The sequence below is a fragment of the Condylura cristata genome, unplaced genomic scaffold, assembly GCF_000260355.1.
Source record: "Condylura cristata isolate star-nosed mole 26May11 unplaced genomic scaffold, ConCri1.0 scaffold00033, whole genome shotgun sequence".
Lineage (NCBI taxonomy): Eukaryota > Metazoa > Chordata > Mammalia > Eulipotyphla > Talpidae > Condylura > Condylura cristata.
The window spans coordinates 1,422,412-1,441,680 of record NW_004567134.1 but is presented as its reverse complement, the minus strand read 5'-3'; the positions used below and the strand labels follow the sequence as shown (position 1 = coordinate 1,441,680).

Below are 19,269 nucleotides of genomic sequence, written 5' to 3'. Positions count from 1 at the left end.
GATCTGCCTGTTCTGCTCCCGCTCTGTCTTGGTGAATCCTCTCACCCTCCGCATCTCTGGCCTGCACCCCAGTTCTGTATGCATAAATAAATAAATCTTAAAAAAAAAAAAAAGAGTTAGCAAGCTAGGCCCATTATACAGTTCAGTGTTAATTTCATTTAATAAGGTAGGTTTTATTATTTGTACATTTTGGATCTATGGATACTAAATACAGTATTTTAAAATACTGCTTTATAAAACACATATAGACCAACAAAGGAAAGCTATTAGTATGAAAGCAAAAGTACCTATAAAGTACCAATAATTATACATATTATTTCATGTAATTCCAGCAACAGTTGTGTGATATAGTCATTATTATCTCTGGTTTATGAATAAAGATTATAGTCACCACTGCCTTAAACAAAATACAAAGATGGGTGATAAAAGAAATAACTACTTCTCCAGTCTCTTATCCAAGGCTAATATAAGTACTCCGAACTGTATTCATTAAAGTAAACAAATTTGTATATGTAAATACAAAAATATTTTGATCATTTTGTTTTTATAAAAATAAGATATTGTAAATTATTCCATCAATTTAACTACATAGGCTCATATATGCAGATCTGTTTTTAACTTCATAGCATACCATATTAGGTGTCTCAGTTTTAGTTAACTAATTTTATATTGATGAATCTGAAGCACTTTCAGATTGTTAAAGAACTTGTGCAGGTCAGAGTAAATTCTGAGTCAGTTAGCTCTAGAAATAAAGGAGTTAAAAAAATAAGGAAAAACTGAAAATAGGGTATAAAGAAGACAAGTGGGTTAGCCGATGGTGTGGCCTATTACTGATTCTGAAAGACACTTGAATATGTAAATGCTTAGGAAAAGCATATTGTAGAGGAGAGAGAATGAAGTTATGAATGAGGCAAATCTACCTTCATGATCTTGTTCTGCTATGTGGTTGTATAACCTTAGGCAAGTTAACACCTTTGTATCTCATTGAATTAATTTCTCTGTTAAGAACAACAATAATGACATTTTATAATAGTTATAAAAGTCAGTGTGAAAAGAAACTATCATAGCATATAGTTACTATATTTTAGCATGCACTTGTTTAATAAATGCTAGTACTTTTCTTCTTAGGAAGAGATAGGAAGTAAAGATTTAAGAACATTTAAAATTGTCAGAATTGTAATAACATCATTATTCCATTAAGTAATTCTTTTGTTAAGTCCCACATTTTGATTATGATTTTTTGAAAGTAGTAATGCTATATTTGGAAAATAGAATTTTTCAAAACACCTAAATCCTTTACATTAATTAATCAAATTTTCATTAAATGATGCATTTATTTACAGTAATTTCTATATACATAAACATACATATACACACATGCATACATTTCTATATGTACTTAAAATAAATAACATTTTACTTATTGCATAGTTTTATTCATCAAGTAAAGTGCCACTAATATTTTCATTTACATAGTACATCACAAACATTTTCTCTATTGTTTTGTGATTTTTATTAGTTTTAAGAGATTTTGAAATTAGGTGGAATTGTGAGAAAAATTACAAATGTAAGACATTACAAGTTTTAATTTCAGTTCTAAGAGGAAATTTTTTAATAATTTTACTCTTTCTATGTATATATAGATATGTACAAATATTTATGAATATATATAAGTTATAAGAATATGTAAGGTATGTATATACTTTATTAATAAAAATAGTCAACTGAACTCTACTTTTGTCTCTTATTAATATATTTTCAAGTCAAAGATTTATCTGATTTTAAGTGACTCTATAGTATTCACTTTATGAAAGTGGCCTCACTTAATGAATATGCTCTTCAGGATTATTCTGAATTTGCAAAACTGCAGATAAAAATGTAGCAAAATCATTGTATTCGAATATCTTTCAACTTTTGTCTACATATATCTAAAGGAAAAGTAAATAGGTGTGACTTGTTCCTCCAAAGAACAAACATACTTTAAAAGTTTTTCCAAATAACTAAACATCCTCCACCAAGAAAATGACTAACTAAATAAAAAAAAAAATGCCAAATGCTATTGGATCTACTCAGTACTCTCATTAGTTTGAAGGAATGTCCAGACGACCTTAATTTGCAAATTTTAGTTTTTGCCAGAATTTTTTTTTTATAATTTTTTTGTTTTATTTTAAGTATAAAACAAATGCATGAATGTTGGGGGGCGGGGAACTAAGGAAAACCAAAGTGTATAAACCAGAAAGTTCAAAACATGCTCCCTGTTGCCCCACCTCCAGTATTTCCCTATATTAAATTGTAGAAATAAGCATAAAAAATAAGTACACTTTAATACATTTCTGCACATATACCAGCAAAGTAGCGCCTAAAAGTAGAATTGCTGGAGTAAATGCTGTGATCATAAACAAGGAAAGATTAAGAAATTGTCATGGCTTGAAATAAAGTAAGATGACATAGCAACCAAATGAAATGGGAAGATTATCATTGTGTAAGAGGTTAGTATTAGGGGAAGCTGAATGAAGAAGTAGGGAAAATCTTGTGCTATTTATACAACTTTATGTATGTAGGAAATCATTTCAAAATAAAAGTAAAAATTTTAGTCAAGTAGTAGTAAGTTTCTCTGCTAAACAATTATATGTGAATACACTTAACAATGTGGATTGATTTTTCCACTCTTGCCAGTGTTAGCTACCTTTAATCATTACATATTTTCCAAAATTTACAAGGAAATAAATACATCATTATTAATTTGGTGGGGCTTTTTATTACTTTAATGAGGGTAAGCATTTTTTATATATTTTTGGACATTGTATTTCTTCTGCAAAACTACCTATTCATACTCTGCCCAGCCCATTTCTTTTATGGGTATTTTTAAATTGCCTCTGTAGTTATTACTAACATTTTTTTAATGCATTGCAAACATTTTTTCCACTTTTCATTTAAAATATTTTGTAGCTCTTTTGGTATACTTACATAGTGACCTTTTTTCTTTGAGGGCTTTAATGGCAATGTTTTGAAGACTTTCACTAATATAGAATGTGTATTGAATGAAACAAAACCAATATCTCACAACATATGCAAAAATTAACTAATTGGATTAAAGACTTTGCTATAAGACCTGAAACTATAAAATACATGGAGGAAAACATCTATAAAACACTCCAAGACCTTGGCTTCACTCCAACTCTAAGAGAACCAAACTTCACATACATCTCCAACTACAAGAGAAACAAACAAAAATATAAACATATATGACTACAGCAAACTAAAAAGCTAATGTATAGTGAATGAAAATGCATTAAAACAAAAAAGACACCCTACTGAATGGGGGAAAATATTTGCACATCACACATCTGACAAAGACCTGATATCCAAGTCTAAAGAAAACTCAAATCAGCAAAATGAAAACAACCAAATAAAAATAGCTACAGAAAAGCTAAGTGGACCCCTCTCAAGAAAAAGACATGCAAATGATCAACAGACACATGACAAAAATGCTCATCATCTCGTATCAGTAGGTGTCTCCATATACCCAGAGAAAGGGAGACTTCTCCCCAAAGAAACACTGAGAGGAATCTGGAACAAAGGAACAGACCTACTGTATGCTATACTGCACTGCACTTAGTTCATATCCTTTCATGTTGTATCTCATTTCCCCACAACTTTTTTCTTTATCAAATCTAGTATTTAGGGTCCTCCCTGGTGGCTCAATAGGTTAAAAGTGCAGCACCATGAAGCTGGCCCGCTTTGGCATGAGTTCAGTCCCCCACTAGGGAGGTGACCCACACGGGGCAGCAGACAAGTCCACTGCTCCCCTCAACAGTGTACTTCATTGATCTGCCTGTTCTGCTCCCCACTCTGCCTCTGGTGAATCCTGTCATTGCTCCTGCACCTCTGGCCTGTACCCCAATTCTGAATGCATAAATAAATGGTAAAAAAAAAATCTGGCATTTAAATCTCAGGTTGTCTTTGGTCTTCATTTCCTGCTAAAAGTTGAAAGCTTACATAAATCTCATATTAAATAAATTGTATGCTTTTCTTTTGTTAATCTCCCTCTTGTTATAGGGGGCCCAGTAAAAACTTAGAAGGGTAGAAGATACTCTGCTTCCCCTATAATAATGAGTTATCCCAATGCTATTTGTTGACTAAAAAAGTAATTTTCCCTTTCTTTTGTTTTAAAATCTTATTTATAATATTTAATATGCCTTTTACCTAGTTCAATATAGCATTTAACATGTCAAAAAAATCTATTTGTTTCTGTTCATGTATCTGGTCTTGAAATGACTACCAAATTGCTCTAAGTTTTTATTTAGTGTGTGGATTTGTGATCCTTCATTATTCTAAAAATTGTTTTCAAAATTTGTATTGAAATATACATTTTTAAATGTTTAGTATATGATTATGTTTTGATATTTTTGAAAATCTCTCTGGTGGGAGAGGGACTGTCCCTCTCAGGGCTAGCCAAGTCTTAGTGCTAGAAAAAGGGCACATCTTTCACTTGAGAAATCAACAAACCACAAACCAATATCCCTCAAACACCTTATCCAACTCTCAAACAGGAAGCCAATATTTTTCCAGCCCTCAGTTGTCCCAGCGCCAGGTAGAAGCAACTGGAGACCACCCTGCAAACCAAAGCTCTCCAGAACTGTTAAAATGAGCTGGTTTTAAACTTTTTACTCTACTCTGTTGTCCCATGGAAATCTCAGTAAAGACACAATTTAAATAGTTTTAACACACAGGTAACTTTATGATTAGTCAAGTCCCAAGAAAATTCTGTTGAGATGATGATTGTATGTGAAAAATCCATGTGCTTGTCAGAGAAATTGCATGTTTATAATTACTAAATGCACCCATGTAGAAACCTACCATTTCCTTATTAATTTTCTTTAGTTTTTTTCTATGTAAAATTTACATGTTTTTAATTAAGGCTATCCTATGTATTACTACAAATTGTAAAAGGGTATCTTTTTTCACTTTGTTTTCTGAAGTTTTTTGGTTTCTAAAGAGAAATTATGTATGTATCTATATTCTTCTGCTAATAACACTTTACTTTTATTAATACCAATTATTTTGCTTACACTGCTTTCAAAGGCAAAATTAATCACCCTTCTCTTGATTTATACATGTACGAATGAGGAATTTTGGTTCTTAACATTTCCTGATGAAAAAATATTTTTTCCCCAAAATTGTTGCATAAGTTTCACATAATAAACAGGATATTTTCACTAGTCTTATTACAGCATAAGTTACTTGCATTGTATGTCTAGATGTCTGGATACTTTTGTTAGCTAGTAAGCTTGTTAATCATATGGAATTCATGTATTGCAACTCACTTGATTCACTTAGCTTTATATGCATTTTTCCCTACGGATAAAGGTTATAATAGGTCCCTACTGATGGCTCCTAGCTCCAGGCAGAAAAAAACTTTGAAAAGAATATAAGTAGAGGAACCCTTGGGAAAGGTCACTGTCAGGCTTCAAAGCCCACTTAAGTTTCTTTTAGGCTTTTACTTTGTAGGCGTCATTCACCTTCCCATAGGCCAGTGTCCCCAAATTTGAAACATTCAAGTATTCTATCAACATTTTGTCATTTTTTAAACTGGTAGTAATTAGTTATATTTCATTGTCCTACCACTTTAATTCTTTTATGCAGGTGAAATTTAAATACAGTGAAATGCTCAGATCTTCAGTGAAATTTCTTGAGTTTTGTCATGCACCCAGTAACTAACTACCATCCCTCATCAATAGATTTTTAGCCTCTCAAAAAAGTGTTTTTTTTTTTTTAAGATTATTTATGCAAAGAGAACTGGGGTACAGACCAGAGGTGCAGGGGCTGTGAAAGGATTCACTAGACACAGTGGGGAGCAGAGCAGACAGATTGATAAAGTACACTGCTGAGAGGAGTAACAGGTAGGTCAGGAGGGTGGGTCAGGAGAGGTCTGCTGTGCCATGTGGGTTACTACTTCCTTAGCGGGATGGAAGCGTGCTAGGCAGCTGCGGCTAGCTTCTTAGTGCTGCATTGTAGCCCATTGCGCCACCAGAAAAGGCCCCTCAAAAAGCTTTGTAATCTAAATTTTTAAATGTAAACACACCTTGATGACACATTTGCATTCTCAAATACATATAAATATATATCACTATAGAAAATTGTCCATTTATTCCTTTAAATCACCACTGAAAATCTTAACATAAGAAGCTTTCTTTGTGTTAACTTAAATCCCTTGTATTTAACATCTGTGAGGAAAACTGGACCAGGACAAGGTTGAAACAGCCTCTAGAGGAATATTCTTTAGTAACTTAGTAACTAAATCAACTTGATTGGACTGCAAGGTTTATCTTATTTACCTTAAATTGCAATCTGTAGAAATTCTACAGGATAACTACTAGAAGTAAAATATTAATTAGGGCCCTCCCTGGTGGTGCAGCGGGCTAAAACACAGCACTAGGAAGCTTAAGCCACTTCTACATGAGTTCGATCCCCACCTGCCCGGGAGGAGATCCATAAGGCAAGGCAGACCCCTCCTGACCTGCCCGCTGTTCCCCTCAGCAGTGTACTTCGTCGATCTGCCTGTTCTGCTCCCCACTCTGTCTCTGGTGAGTCCTCTCACCCTCCGCATCTCTGGCCTGTACCCCAGTTCTGTATGAATAAATAAACAAATCTTTAAAAAAATATTAATTAATTAACTTACTTCTATTCTACTGGAAGTAAAATATTTAATTATCCATAAAAGAGTAAATGGATTTGTCTCAAAGTGCCAAAGCCTTTCTATACTGCTTATGAGGGCAAGTGAAGATGCGTTGGTTCAGAGTACCCACTTTCTGCTGTGAATAATTATACTTGCTTTTCAAATTTGTTTTCCACTTTTGAACTGTATACTTGCCTAACTTTTTTTTAAATTTCACTTTCAGTTCATGGGTCTGATTTAAATGGTCTAGTAGTTCCCGGCAGATGGGCAGTTCGGAGTGGGAGGAACTAGGGAGAAGGGCAGAAATGTGTGTCAGGGTGTGTGGACAGCAGTGCTGCAAACACCCTTTTTTCCTTTCCTGAAGACAAACAAGTGTCCAGGAATGAGGCGGTCCTATTCTTCAGGTTCATGGGCTTGTAGTGGAAAGATGTTCACACAGTTGGCTACAAAAGGGAAGCTTTCCTTCGCAGGACTGCTGGGCCGCCTGTGGTTGCCTGGTTGCAGCTTTGAGAGATGCTGCGGATGTGGAAGTGGAGAGGGGTTTGGTGCCTTCCTAAACCAGTGATTTGTCCCTGTGAAGAGATTTATGTGAGAAAGTGAATGATTCAGGGATACAGATTAGGTGCTTGGTCAATGAAAATTCATATTCAGCAGGAGTTTTCTCCCTTAAGACATGTGTTCTTTCTGCTTACTAAAAAGCAAACAGGAGTATCATTCTTAATGTCACCATTTATAATAATAGATGTTTTGTGTTAATTTTTGCATCTATATCCACAATTCCAAATAAAGTTTCACTCAGATAGTCATTTCTTGGAATTTGAGCTTAGTAGTAGTAGTTAAAATCTGATGTTACAGATTCCAGAACTTCAAAACTTTCCAATCCAAACTCTCCATGTTTTCTATGTTGTATTTTAATTTTGTCAGACGATGATAAGGAGACTTCTACAAATGCTACTGCTTTCTTGTAAAAGACAAAAATCTTTTCAATTTGAGTGCCAGTTATCACATGAAGTTTCCAAGTGATATCTTTTGTTATTTGGTACTAAAGGTTGTGATATACAGCTTTATTCAATTTACTTTACTGACTGTTTTCATTATAAGTATAATCCTTTTTCTGTGATACAGAGAAACTTAAGTCATAGCTCCAAAATCAAGCTACAGACAAAATGAATCTTTCTCATATCATACCATTAAAAGCAAAAGCATTATTACTAATTGATGTTGAATAGTATTTGATATGACATACAATAAATATTTGAATAATGACTGTATTATGTAGACTGTATCTATTTTATTTATAGATATTAAATTATTTTTCCATGCCTAATACTGATAACTACTGCTTTTCTGTTTGCAAAGGGAAGATTTTATCATTGGAAAAAAAACACAATGCAAGTGGAAATTAAGTAACATATTAAAATTCATCTATAAAGTTTATCAACATTCGGTTTCTGCCTATAAGTCTTTTGACTTTCCATTTATATCAAAGGTAGATTATTATTTTTTAATTCTTTTAAATTATAATGACTCTGAGGTGCTATTAATCTTTATTTTGTGTTTTATATTAAATATCTTCACTTTTTCCAAAAAATAATTTGATATTTTGTGAAATGTGTGCATTAGGTAGACATCTTACATCTTTACTATCACACATACTGGGAAAAGCACCCACATAAAGCAAAGGGAAGTGTATATTCTATGTCCTTCCATGAATCTAAATGCAAAATGTTCTCTTTTTCAGAAATCATCTTAGCTGATAAAGATTTGAATCCAGGTGAAATTTTTAAAAGAATAGTATTTTTTGAATTGTGCTGCTGTGTAGTGTCTGCCTAGTCCTGTATAGAATAGCGATCTTTGCATTATGTTTAAGATAAATGCTTAGAACATTTGATAGTAATCTGTAGGTTGAAGAATCAGGCTAGTTGTACTTACTATTCAAGTAAGTGGAAATAAAATTGGTAAACCACATAATGAAATGCTCAGCATTCATTCTTTATCCAAAAAAAAGTCACCATTAAATGTTCTAGGAACATCAAATTTTTGGAATAATCAAAATTTGTGGATATTAGAAAGTCTTCCTTAGAGGCTTCATCTTTTCCCAACAGTCTTGCTAAATACCAGTGACTTTAGAAGAACATGTACAAATAGGAAATGCTGCCAGTAGACTTGGATTTTCTAACAGCTAAACTGTGCCATAAATTCTGCTTTTTGTGGTGTTTTTCCTTCCTTGGACACTTGTTTCAATTAGCCCTAGTAATAGTCTTAAGCTATGTATGAATATAAGTGAAATGTATGCTATTAAAAATCCCTCCTTAATTTCTGTATTCTATCCGTGGGACAGCTAAACAATTAAGTACAAGACTAAAAATGAAGTACATGACCATAGAGTTCCTTGAAGTGTGCTATAACTTACCGTCAACCAGGATTGGAAGGTTATAAAGAACGTCATTCATGTCTTATATTTATGGTGGTCCAGTGGTCGACTTCTGTTTTTAGGGACAATACTTTCCTTGACTGAGCTCACGGCTAGAATACACACACTATTGTTTTTTTTTTAAGATTTATTTATTTGTGCATACAGTACTGGGGTACAGACCAGAGGCTCAGGGGCAGTGAGAGGACTCACCAGAGACAGAATGGAGAGCAGAACAGGCAGATCGATGAAGTACACTGCTGAGGGGAGCAGCGGGCGGGTCAGGAGAAGTCTGCCACGCCATGTGGTCACATCTGGGGCAGGCGGGAATCGAACTCATGTGGAAACGGCTCCAGATTCTCAGTGCTGTGCTTTAACCTGCTGCGCCACCAGGGAGGGCCAGTCTATTGGGTTTTTTATTGTTGTTTTTTTCAGGTAAACCCCACAAAGCAGAGAAATCCAATGCTTTATTGTAAACTTACAATGGCTGAAAGATAGTACAGGGGACAAAATATGTAGACCTCATATTGCCAAAGACTAATCTCTGACATTGTCTAAATTTCACAGAAATACTAAACTCTATTCAACTATGACTAGACTGGCACATGTGGTAGTCAATTGACATTTATGCAAGAAACACTACATTTTTATCCTCTCTGATCAAATCATATTTAATATAGAGCTAGAAAATTATTATTTTCAACCATTCCTTTTTTCAAAGAACTGTTAAAAGCAGTCATTATCTAGGCCCAAATATTTAACTTAATTATTTGTACTCTCCAAATATTTACATTAAGTAATAACCATTATTTACAGTGCTGCATGAAACTAATTTTCATCTTTACTTCAAGATATTTTCCCAAGAGATTTCCAAAGGGAAATGAAAATACTGGTTTTTCCCTCTGTCTGAGAAGTTTTGATGCATAATTTGTGTACATTATTCAAGGCATAGAAGTTTTTGGAAATTCTGTCAAAGTAGGCAGCGCTTTTGTGATTGTTGACTGACAATCTCAAAAGAAGTTACAAAACATTAGTTATATTTTCTATGAGCATAAAAAGGCCAAACAGAATTTTGTACTTACCACAGCAAACAAGCTTATTCTTCTGCTTAAAAATAAAAACATTTTCATTTATATGAATTGTGACTTGAAGAAATGGGCAGTGTCAAGTCATTTTTATGTTGATTATATAAATCTGATATAAACACAATTTTTAAGGTATTTCTGTCCTTTACAATTAAAGAAATTTACCATCTGCCATTCTAGTCAGTGGCCCTAGTTGTTGTTGTTCTTTTTTTTAAAGATTTGTTTATTTATTCATATAGAACTGGGGTACAGGCCAGAGATGCGGAGGGTGAGAGGATTCACCAGAGACAGAGTGGGGAGCAGAACAGGCAGATCGACGAAGTACACTGCTGAGGGGAACAGCGGGCAGGTCAGGAGAGGTCTGCCGCGCCATGTGGATCTCCTCCAGGGAAGGCGGGAATCGAATACATGCGGAAGTGGCTTAAGCTTCCTAGTGCTGTGTTTTAACCCGCTGCGCCATCAGGGAGGGCCGGCCCTAGTTCTTGTATGTATAAATAAATAAATCTTTTTAAAAAAACCCAGTGATTTGATGTCAGCAAAACCACTGATGTATTATTCTTGTCAAGCATGGTTGATACTTTTTGGCATGTTACTTAAACTCCGAAATGACTTGATAATAATAATAAAAAAAAAATCCCAAAATGCAGTATAGCCATTTAGTAATAAAATATTTTATTAAGGATCACTTTATACCAATCTCTAGTAGATTAATAGAGTTGTTAATTGACTTACTGATAGTCATACAGCTAGTAAGTAACAGAGTTTGCATTCAAATCCCAATCCTGTCATTCCAAATTCTTCATCACATCTTACTTAACCAAAGTCTTGGAGCACAGGACATTTTGGCAAATATTGACAAGTTCATTTTAGCCTCTATGGAATATTAAACAAAGTAGGAAAGCAACTAATTGTCTCTAACATAAATCTCCTGAGTTTATAGTAGCTATTTTCAAAATATTTATTTCTATGAATACCTGTAATTTTTTTACTGTCATCTTACTTCCTTTCAGAGCCTTTTTACTTCATATTCAAGTATGCATGTAACTGAAGCTTAACTTAAATAATAAGATAAAACATTTACTTTACATTGTCTCTACAGATGGAAGTCAATGATTTAGACTACAGTATGTCTGTGTACTTTACATGTATGTTATATATCATATTTTCATATACCACACACAAATACAGTGCTGAAAAATATTTTGACATTACATTGAGGGTGAAAGAACACGAAAAGAGGACCACTTAGTCGTTACACCATAATAATATGAATTCCCTGAGTGTTTTTATGCAACCTTCCTTGAATGATTATTAAGGTATTTAAGCTGTTTGATAATGCTTTGAGTGTTATTAAATGCAGCCTTCTTCCCATTATAGTTAATGCTTTTGAATGTACGATGTGAATAGCACTCTGTTAGCTGCTAAATATTTACAATATTGAAAAAATTTTACCTACCCTTGTAGTTTCGATGCTTGATTCAGGATGATTAAAATCAAGGTTAGTGAAACAATTAAAGACCTTCAGAAGTGGTCCCAGAAATTACTGACTTTAGCAGATTAAATTAAGAAGAAATGAAATAAAAGAAGTTAACCTTTGGTAGTTACATTAAGGTTCAGTCTTAGACACTGAGGATTAAGTTTATAATTTTTTAAAATGTCTAAATCTACAACAGTGACATCCATTTTTTATTATGGTATTTGTGTTAATCCAATTTCCTTATTATTAACATTTTTAAGTAATTCTTAAAAATATTAGACTTATAGAGAAAGATATCAAGTAAGTCACTTTTTTACAGTGTATAATTCAGTTGTTTTTAGTTTATTTACATATGTAATATGTGAATTTGCCACTAATTTTAGAACATTTTTTCATGACCCCAAAATGAAAGCCCATATCCATTAGAAATCAATGCCCACTTCTTGCCTCCCTCCAACCTCTGGCAATGACAAATCTACTTCTGTCTCTACTTCAGATTTGGATTTTTTGGACATTTCAGATAAATGGATCATTCATGTTTTTTATTTCTGACTTTTTTTGCTTCAATTTTTTGCTTTAATACATCATAATGGTTTCAATATTCATCTGTTGCAATTTGTTTCAGTACTTCATTATTTTTAAAGGCTAAATAATAATCCATTGTTTATATACCACATATCATATAATAAGTAATCTACCTACTGATGGACATTTGAGTTGCTTCTGTTTTCTTGTTAGTGTGACTAACATTATGAATATTCATGCACTATTTCTATGGGGTCAAATGTTTTCATTGCTGAATCATGGTTAATCTATATTTAACATTTCAAGATGCTACCATTTTACATTTCCACCAGCAATGTATGAAGGCTTTGGTTTTTTAATATCATTGTCTTGTCTTTTCTCAGACATTAAAAACCACAGACCCTTGCAAGGTCTTACTCCAGTACAAATTCCTTATGGGCTTCACTATGTTAGTTCCCATCTATATATCTTTCTGTGTTTCTGGCATCTGAATATTTCTTTTCCTTTCTTTAAAGGTCATATATGTATTAAAACTTTGAAGTTGTTTTCACATAGGATTTTGAGAAAACTTGAGGAAAGGTTGAAAGTTTGAAGAAGGGGCCACAAAGATAGGGGATTTATACTGGATCAGTGTACCATTTCAGGTTGTGCAGATAACTGCAGTTGCAGTTACTGTGAAGTGGGTGACTTAGAGTTATAGTTGCTTAGGGTTAGGGGCCAGAGTTTCTCCTCTGGACTAAATTCCTCAGCCTACATAGCACCCATTATTATACTGAGCTCATTCAGTCCCTTGTGAACTAATTCAGCTTTTTTGTTCTTGTTTTATAGATGCAGGTTTCTAGAAATAATACTGAAAAGAGAAAGCCCATATTTAGAAAAAGGAAAAGGTATGTATTTTTAAATTAAAGTTTATGATAAAATTTAAATATATGAATTCATTATTAAGGAACATTTTAAAGATTTTGCTCATCTAGGAAATATTATGTTTAAAGTTGCCAAAAGAATTAATAGTGATAGGTAGTAGTGTTAGAACTATGGAGAAGATTCAGTGTATACAAATATATTGAACCAGAACTATCAAAGGTTAGTATCATGTGATCAGATGAAAAGCAGGTTTCTAGTTTAAAAATTGTATGAAGTTTATACTTCATACTGAACTAATAAGCCACTGATGACAAGTTTAATGTTTATCACTGAACCTTCTGTGCACTTTATTTTTTTTAATCAATGGTGATTTGTTCTGGGTTAAAAGGATTCCTATTCAAAGACAAAGATTGACCCTAATACAAAGTCCTTCTCTTCTTCTTTGTACTTTTTCAAAAGGTGAATAATTAAAATTTTAAAAGGGACTTCCACTGTCTTATCTCAGTTACACTTCACAGTAACTCCATCAAATTGGCAGGGGTTGTATCATAATTATCTCCAATTAAAAGATGAAGAATATGTGGCCTAGAGAAGTTAAGTGGCTTTTTCAAGATCTTACGGTTAGGGGGAAAATCATTTGAAAACATGTTTTCTGACTACGTAAGAAAGAGTGTAATGAAAAAAAGCATGGAATTTTTAGTCTGTTAAAGTTTACTTTTGTTATGATCAACCATTTCTCTCTGTTGTCCAAATTTCTAATTTACCAGAGCCTTGGTTTCTTTATAAAATAAGAGTGACAATTACTTAGTAGATTTTTTTGGGTAAGTGCTACATGAGAAAGTCCATGTAATATACTTGGTGGGTTGTTAGTGCTTTTCACTAGGTGTAGAACTTAAATCAGTTTATTCCCTTTTGGTTTTTCATGATATCATGCTGCCTACTACTTTATGAAACAACCAATAATAAGTACCCCAAGATAAGAAATACATATTCCTTCACAGCAATTACTAATGAATATACATGAATGGTGATTTAAATATACACAATTGATCTTTCAAAACTAATCTGTCTTTTTTTTCTAGGAAAGCTGTTTTAAAATCCGCTTTTGACAATGTTTGTTCAGATGATGCCTTATCAAAGGAAAACATGGGTATGTGAAGCCTGCTTTTAGTTCTTCACCTATATTTAATTCCACCAAATATAACTGTAGTCCTTTGATAGGGGGAAAATGCTGTTTTACATATAGATAACCATATGAGAAACATAGTAGATCATCCTTGGTATTGATTCATGTATAAATGTTTTTTTTTTTTTTTCAGAATTGTCCTTAGCTTTTTATTTCCTTGAATTAAGTTTTCTCTGTCTCCGTCATGTATTTAATTTTCTTAGATAAAGCTCTAGCAATTGCGGGAGAAAATATCAGCATCAGTACATTTCAATTCAGACCGCTCCACTCCAAATTTATTGGGATCCTAGGGTGCCAAAGAGAGAGAAAGAAGAAAAACAGTAGCCCGGCACTTCCCACTGAATTAACTGCCATTGGCATTAGAACACAACAGGGTGAATGTGGCATGCAGGGAAAGGTTTTCGTTTTCAAAAGCTGTGTACTTTTCCTAGATTTTCATTCATCTTGTAAAGCAGGCAATTTTATTTGCAAGATGGAACCTTGGCTTTAATGCAAAGAGTTCAAAGCCCTTTAAATCCCAAGAAGTGTTTGTGCCACATTCCCACTTCCTTGTAGACACCCATACCCTACGGCACTGCATTTCAACTGATGGAACAAATCATTAATCTGTAGTCTCATAAATGAAAGGAAAGCAGGCAGAGAAGGATGGAATAATTATTTAGAAAATAGAGAACCGTTTGCTCCTCTCCTAAGCCACTATAGAATTCTATTGCTGCTCCTTTTTAAATACATTCTGCCAATTAAGTTTCCTTTTCTTGGCTTTACCACACGTAATCATTTCAGATATTCCTGTGAAAAGGCAAAAGTCAGATTGTCTCTACACTGAGTTCCCACTAGGACACCCTGGCACTAAAGCTTAATGTCCCAGTGTTGGAATCCTTGTCTATTTCAACATCAGAAGAAATCTCTTGCAGTGAGGATTCTAAAACCAGGAAATGACTCTTAGGTGTAAATAGGTGACTATATCTCAGCAATTATCCATGATGAGGGAGGCCCTTTCAGGAGTTTACATTCGGTATGGTTCTAGAAACACTTCAGTGGTCAGTTGTTAATAGTTAACCAAATCTGTGTTTTACTTCATCTCATTTTGAACAGTTACAGAGCAGAAATACCTAGTCTGCTGTGTTCTTTGCAAGAACTGAAAAACTGAAAAACTGAATTCTGAAAAACTGATTCTTTTGCAAGAGTTTAAATCTCCATAATATTTTACTTCCTACCCAAATTTCTTCACATTTCTTGACCCAACTCTAAAATATTTAATTTCTTCTATAAAATGCATTACAAGAACTGGGGTGTAGGCCAGAGGTACAAGAGAGTGAGAGCATTCACCTGGGACAGAGTGGGGGAGCAGAACAGGTGGACTCACTGAAATGCACTGCTAAGGAGGTTCAGGAGAGTTCTGCTGCACCATATGGGTCAATTCCCTGGCCAGGAGATTGAACTCGAGCCACAGTGACAGGTGATAGCTTGTTAGTCCTCAGTCGCTAACCTCTGCTCCACTAGGGAGGTCCACATTTAGTTTCTTCCTAAAGTAGAATTAATCCTAGATTAACTGTAAAGGAAACTTACACCATCTTCTTGAATCTCTGCCATCATTTTTTGTACCCTTTTTCTTTACTTGTAGGTGCTAAAGAAAGTCTTCTTTTAGGCTACTAAGCCTGCTGTCTACCATTTATTTTTTGTTTTATGGTTGTTTCTTTCTTTCTCACTTTCTTGCTTTATATGTCCCTTAGAGATAAGGAGGGGAACTAATTAAGTACACCTACTTTACCTCTCCCAGTAACAGATTCTTCATCTGTAACAGAGGCTGTGGAAGCTCTCTAGCCCAAAAAGGAGAGAGAGAACTTGATTTTGCAAATTAACAGAAGATCTGAGGAATCATTCAATAATTCAAAATGTATGCCAATTACTGTAAAAAGATTCAATCTAAGAAATAACTCTTTTAAGTATGTTTGCATTTGAGGAAAAATTGCAATCAAGAATATAATGTATTTGTACTATACCTGTAACTTTTTTTTTTGGTGCTTAGAGATATCTATGATGACGAAATAATAATAATAATGATAACCAACACCTATAACAATAATAATTGTGTATCTTCACTGTTCACAGCACTTCACATAGATGATTTTACTTTATCCTTACTTGAGCTCCACAAGGTAAATAAGGGAAATATTATCATGTCTCCCATTTTTTAGTGGGAAACAGGCACCTCAGAGATCTAGGGTCATAGTAGCTTTTAAAAAATTAATAAAGTTTGTCTATTTCCTAAATTTATAGGGGCTATAGTACAGCACTGCCCATTGGTCTAATCTTGTGAAAAATGCAATTATTGTTCTTTGAATCCCTCTTAATGAATTGATTTTGATTTCTTTAATCTTTGAGTTTTGTAATTTGTTTTATTTTGTTACTATTTTCTGTTGGTAAATAATTTCTTAGAGTGAACAAAACATAAAAGTTTGAATAAATAAAAGATTGAAATAGTACCCATAACCAATCAAAAATGGATTACCATTCCTTAACAAACCATAAGAGTGTGTGTTCATCAGTCACCTGAGTCAGGTAAGCTTGGAGGAGGATGGTGAATGTAGGGAAGAACTGGGTTGTGGGCTGAGTCCTAGAAAGAGCATGGAGGCCTTGAAGCCAGCGTCTGGAAGTAGAAGGGGTGACAGGGAGAAAGGTGGTAAGCACTGTTTAGGAATGAGTGTTGGTTTGCAGTTGCCTTCTACTCTCTAGACTGACGGGGAGGGGACATTATCCTCATGCTCCTCTCCGAAAAAGTGCCGTGTTCCTATTTGTTTATGTCCAGGACGAGGACTCCCCTTCTGAAGCATTTCAACCTGTTATTTTCCTCATCTCTAGCTTTAAATTGTGAGCAAGGAGAAATGGTCATGATTACTATAAAACCAAATGCCGAATACATTTTAGGCATTCTCTGTAGAAGTCTTTCAAAATTTCAACATAAAATGGCTTACAAACTTATTTTAGATGACTTTTTCAGTGTCAGTAACCAGTAGGTTATCTAAGGGGAAAAACAACTTCTTTAAACATTTAATAAATAAGATTGAATAAAACTTCATAAGCATACTTTTGAGAGCTTTAAAAGTAGTGGCTGATTTATTGAGACAAATAGTTATTTCTTACCTGAAATGGAAAAACAACATTGATTTACTTTTATAAAACTTCATTTTTAAAAGCTAGGTATGGACTTCAGCATCAGTGAGCCTCCTCTCCCCAACCCTCTTAAAAAAAAAAAATGTTCTGAGTGATAGAGCAGCTGTAATGCTGCCACTTTCCTCTCAACAACAAATTGAAACAAGTCAGGGAAACTACAGGATAATCAGTATTGATAGAACATGATTGGTCCTGCAATCAGCAAAGGCATTCATTCGGTCTCTATCTTTGGAGATCATTGACCAATTTTGATAACCTAGTTTGTAGATTATAGTAACTGTTCTTTCTTGAGAATTATTTTTGAACTCTATCAGTTTTCAACATAGAAATACCCATTTAGAAAAGCAAACCTTCCATTGCTCTGGAAGTAGAATTTGCTATCAAGCAAGTTGGTGTTGTGAACCTGGTTGATTTATGAAGTCATCCATTACTTTGTCTGCCCTTGGATGAAAAAGCCGTATATATATATATGTATATATACACACATATGTATATGTATATATATATGTATATATATACATATATATATATTTTTCAAAACACTTAAAAATAGAGAACCTACAAAGCCATTTGGCAATGACATTCATTATCAAAAACATTGTATTTTAGCCTCACCTTAGAAATATAAAGCTATTTGTGTACATTTTTCCCTTTACAGTATAGCTCCATATTCACCTTCTCAGCAGTGCATTAAATGTCAGTGTCAATTTCTGTAGACTATTTGTAAAGTAGTCTTTGTAAAATATTTGTGAGTGAGACTGGCAAATCAGTGTGGAGAAACTAAGTAGTTGTCTATTAAGTAATAGGCTACTGAGTGAGAAATCTGCCATAGCCAAGGTTAACTTCGTTAACAAAATATACATTCCTCCAGAAAATCCCAAGTCAGTAGATATGGGGTTGTATGCATAATTTTGATAAATTCTTCAGGTGATTTTTACACCCATCAGAATTTGAATGTCACTGTTCTAGAATGTAAGTGTTCACACTCCATGTTCTTAGACTTTAGCAATTACCATAAACACAGATGTATGTGGGATACAACTAATATACCAGTTTTTGCAAAAGCTATAGTTTTGTTTATTAAGTATAGGAACTGGTTCTAAGGTGGGGGGTGACATAATAAAGAAAATTTCAAACTGTTTTGAGAGAAGTGCTTTACAGAGAGAAACTAGAAAGTGTTTCATAGAAACTAGAAAGTGTTTCATAGGAAGAGATGGCCAGAAGGCTCATTGGTCTCTGCCTATTTTCTTCAGTCCCTGGCCCCTAGTAGACAAATTAAATGTCTGTTAATTGTATGTGAAATACTTGGGGAAAGCAGTAAATATAGACAGAAAAATATTTTTTATAAGCAAAGTTGTTATGTGAAAAATTTAAAGACTGATTTTTTAGTACTAAAGCAGTAACCAAGAAAACCTTTCTTACAACTTCCCTATTTTAACACTATTATTTAATAAAAAAATGTTTTAGCAGAATTTTTATTTTATTAATTTAACTTTTGAGATAATGTTAATTTATAACATTGCTTTAGGGATGTGGGTTTACACCTGTTTAAATGTACATATTCACATCACATCAACCACTTAAACACCAATAACCCTCTACCATAGTCCTTTGGGCCACCACCCTACCTTATGTCCCCTTTTAGCAGAATTTTAAAATGTCCTTTTTATGAGTAATAGGTAAGAGAAAATTATCAACAAAGAAATAATAAGAATGTGGAAAAGAATATTAATTCTTTTGAACTGTAGGGAATAGAGAATAAAACTTTTTACATCAATAATGTTTTTACCTTTCCTATACTTAGGCTGTGCGTGTCCTTGGATGTGTCTGTGTTAGTGGATGTACATGTTGTATTCACTCTTTCAA

At 33.7% G+C, this 19,269-nt stretch overlaps 1 protein-coding gene across 1 annotated transcript in view; it reads left to right on the top strand.

Moving 5' to 3' along the window:
* ZCWPW2 (zinc finger, CW type with PWWP domain 2) overlaps positions 1-19,269 on the top strand; it is an 85,302-nt gene that overhangs the window by 60,369 nt on the left and 5,664 nt on the right. The window contains exons 6-7 of the mRNA XM_012732070.1: positions 13,008-13,066; positions 14,126-14,193. Coding sequence (XP_012587524.1) covers positions 13,008-13,066; positions 14,126-14,193 — 127 coding nt within the window. The remainder of the gene's footprint in view (positions 1-13,007; positions 13,067-14,125; positions 14,194-19,269) is intronic.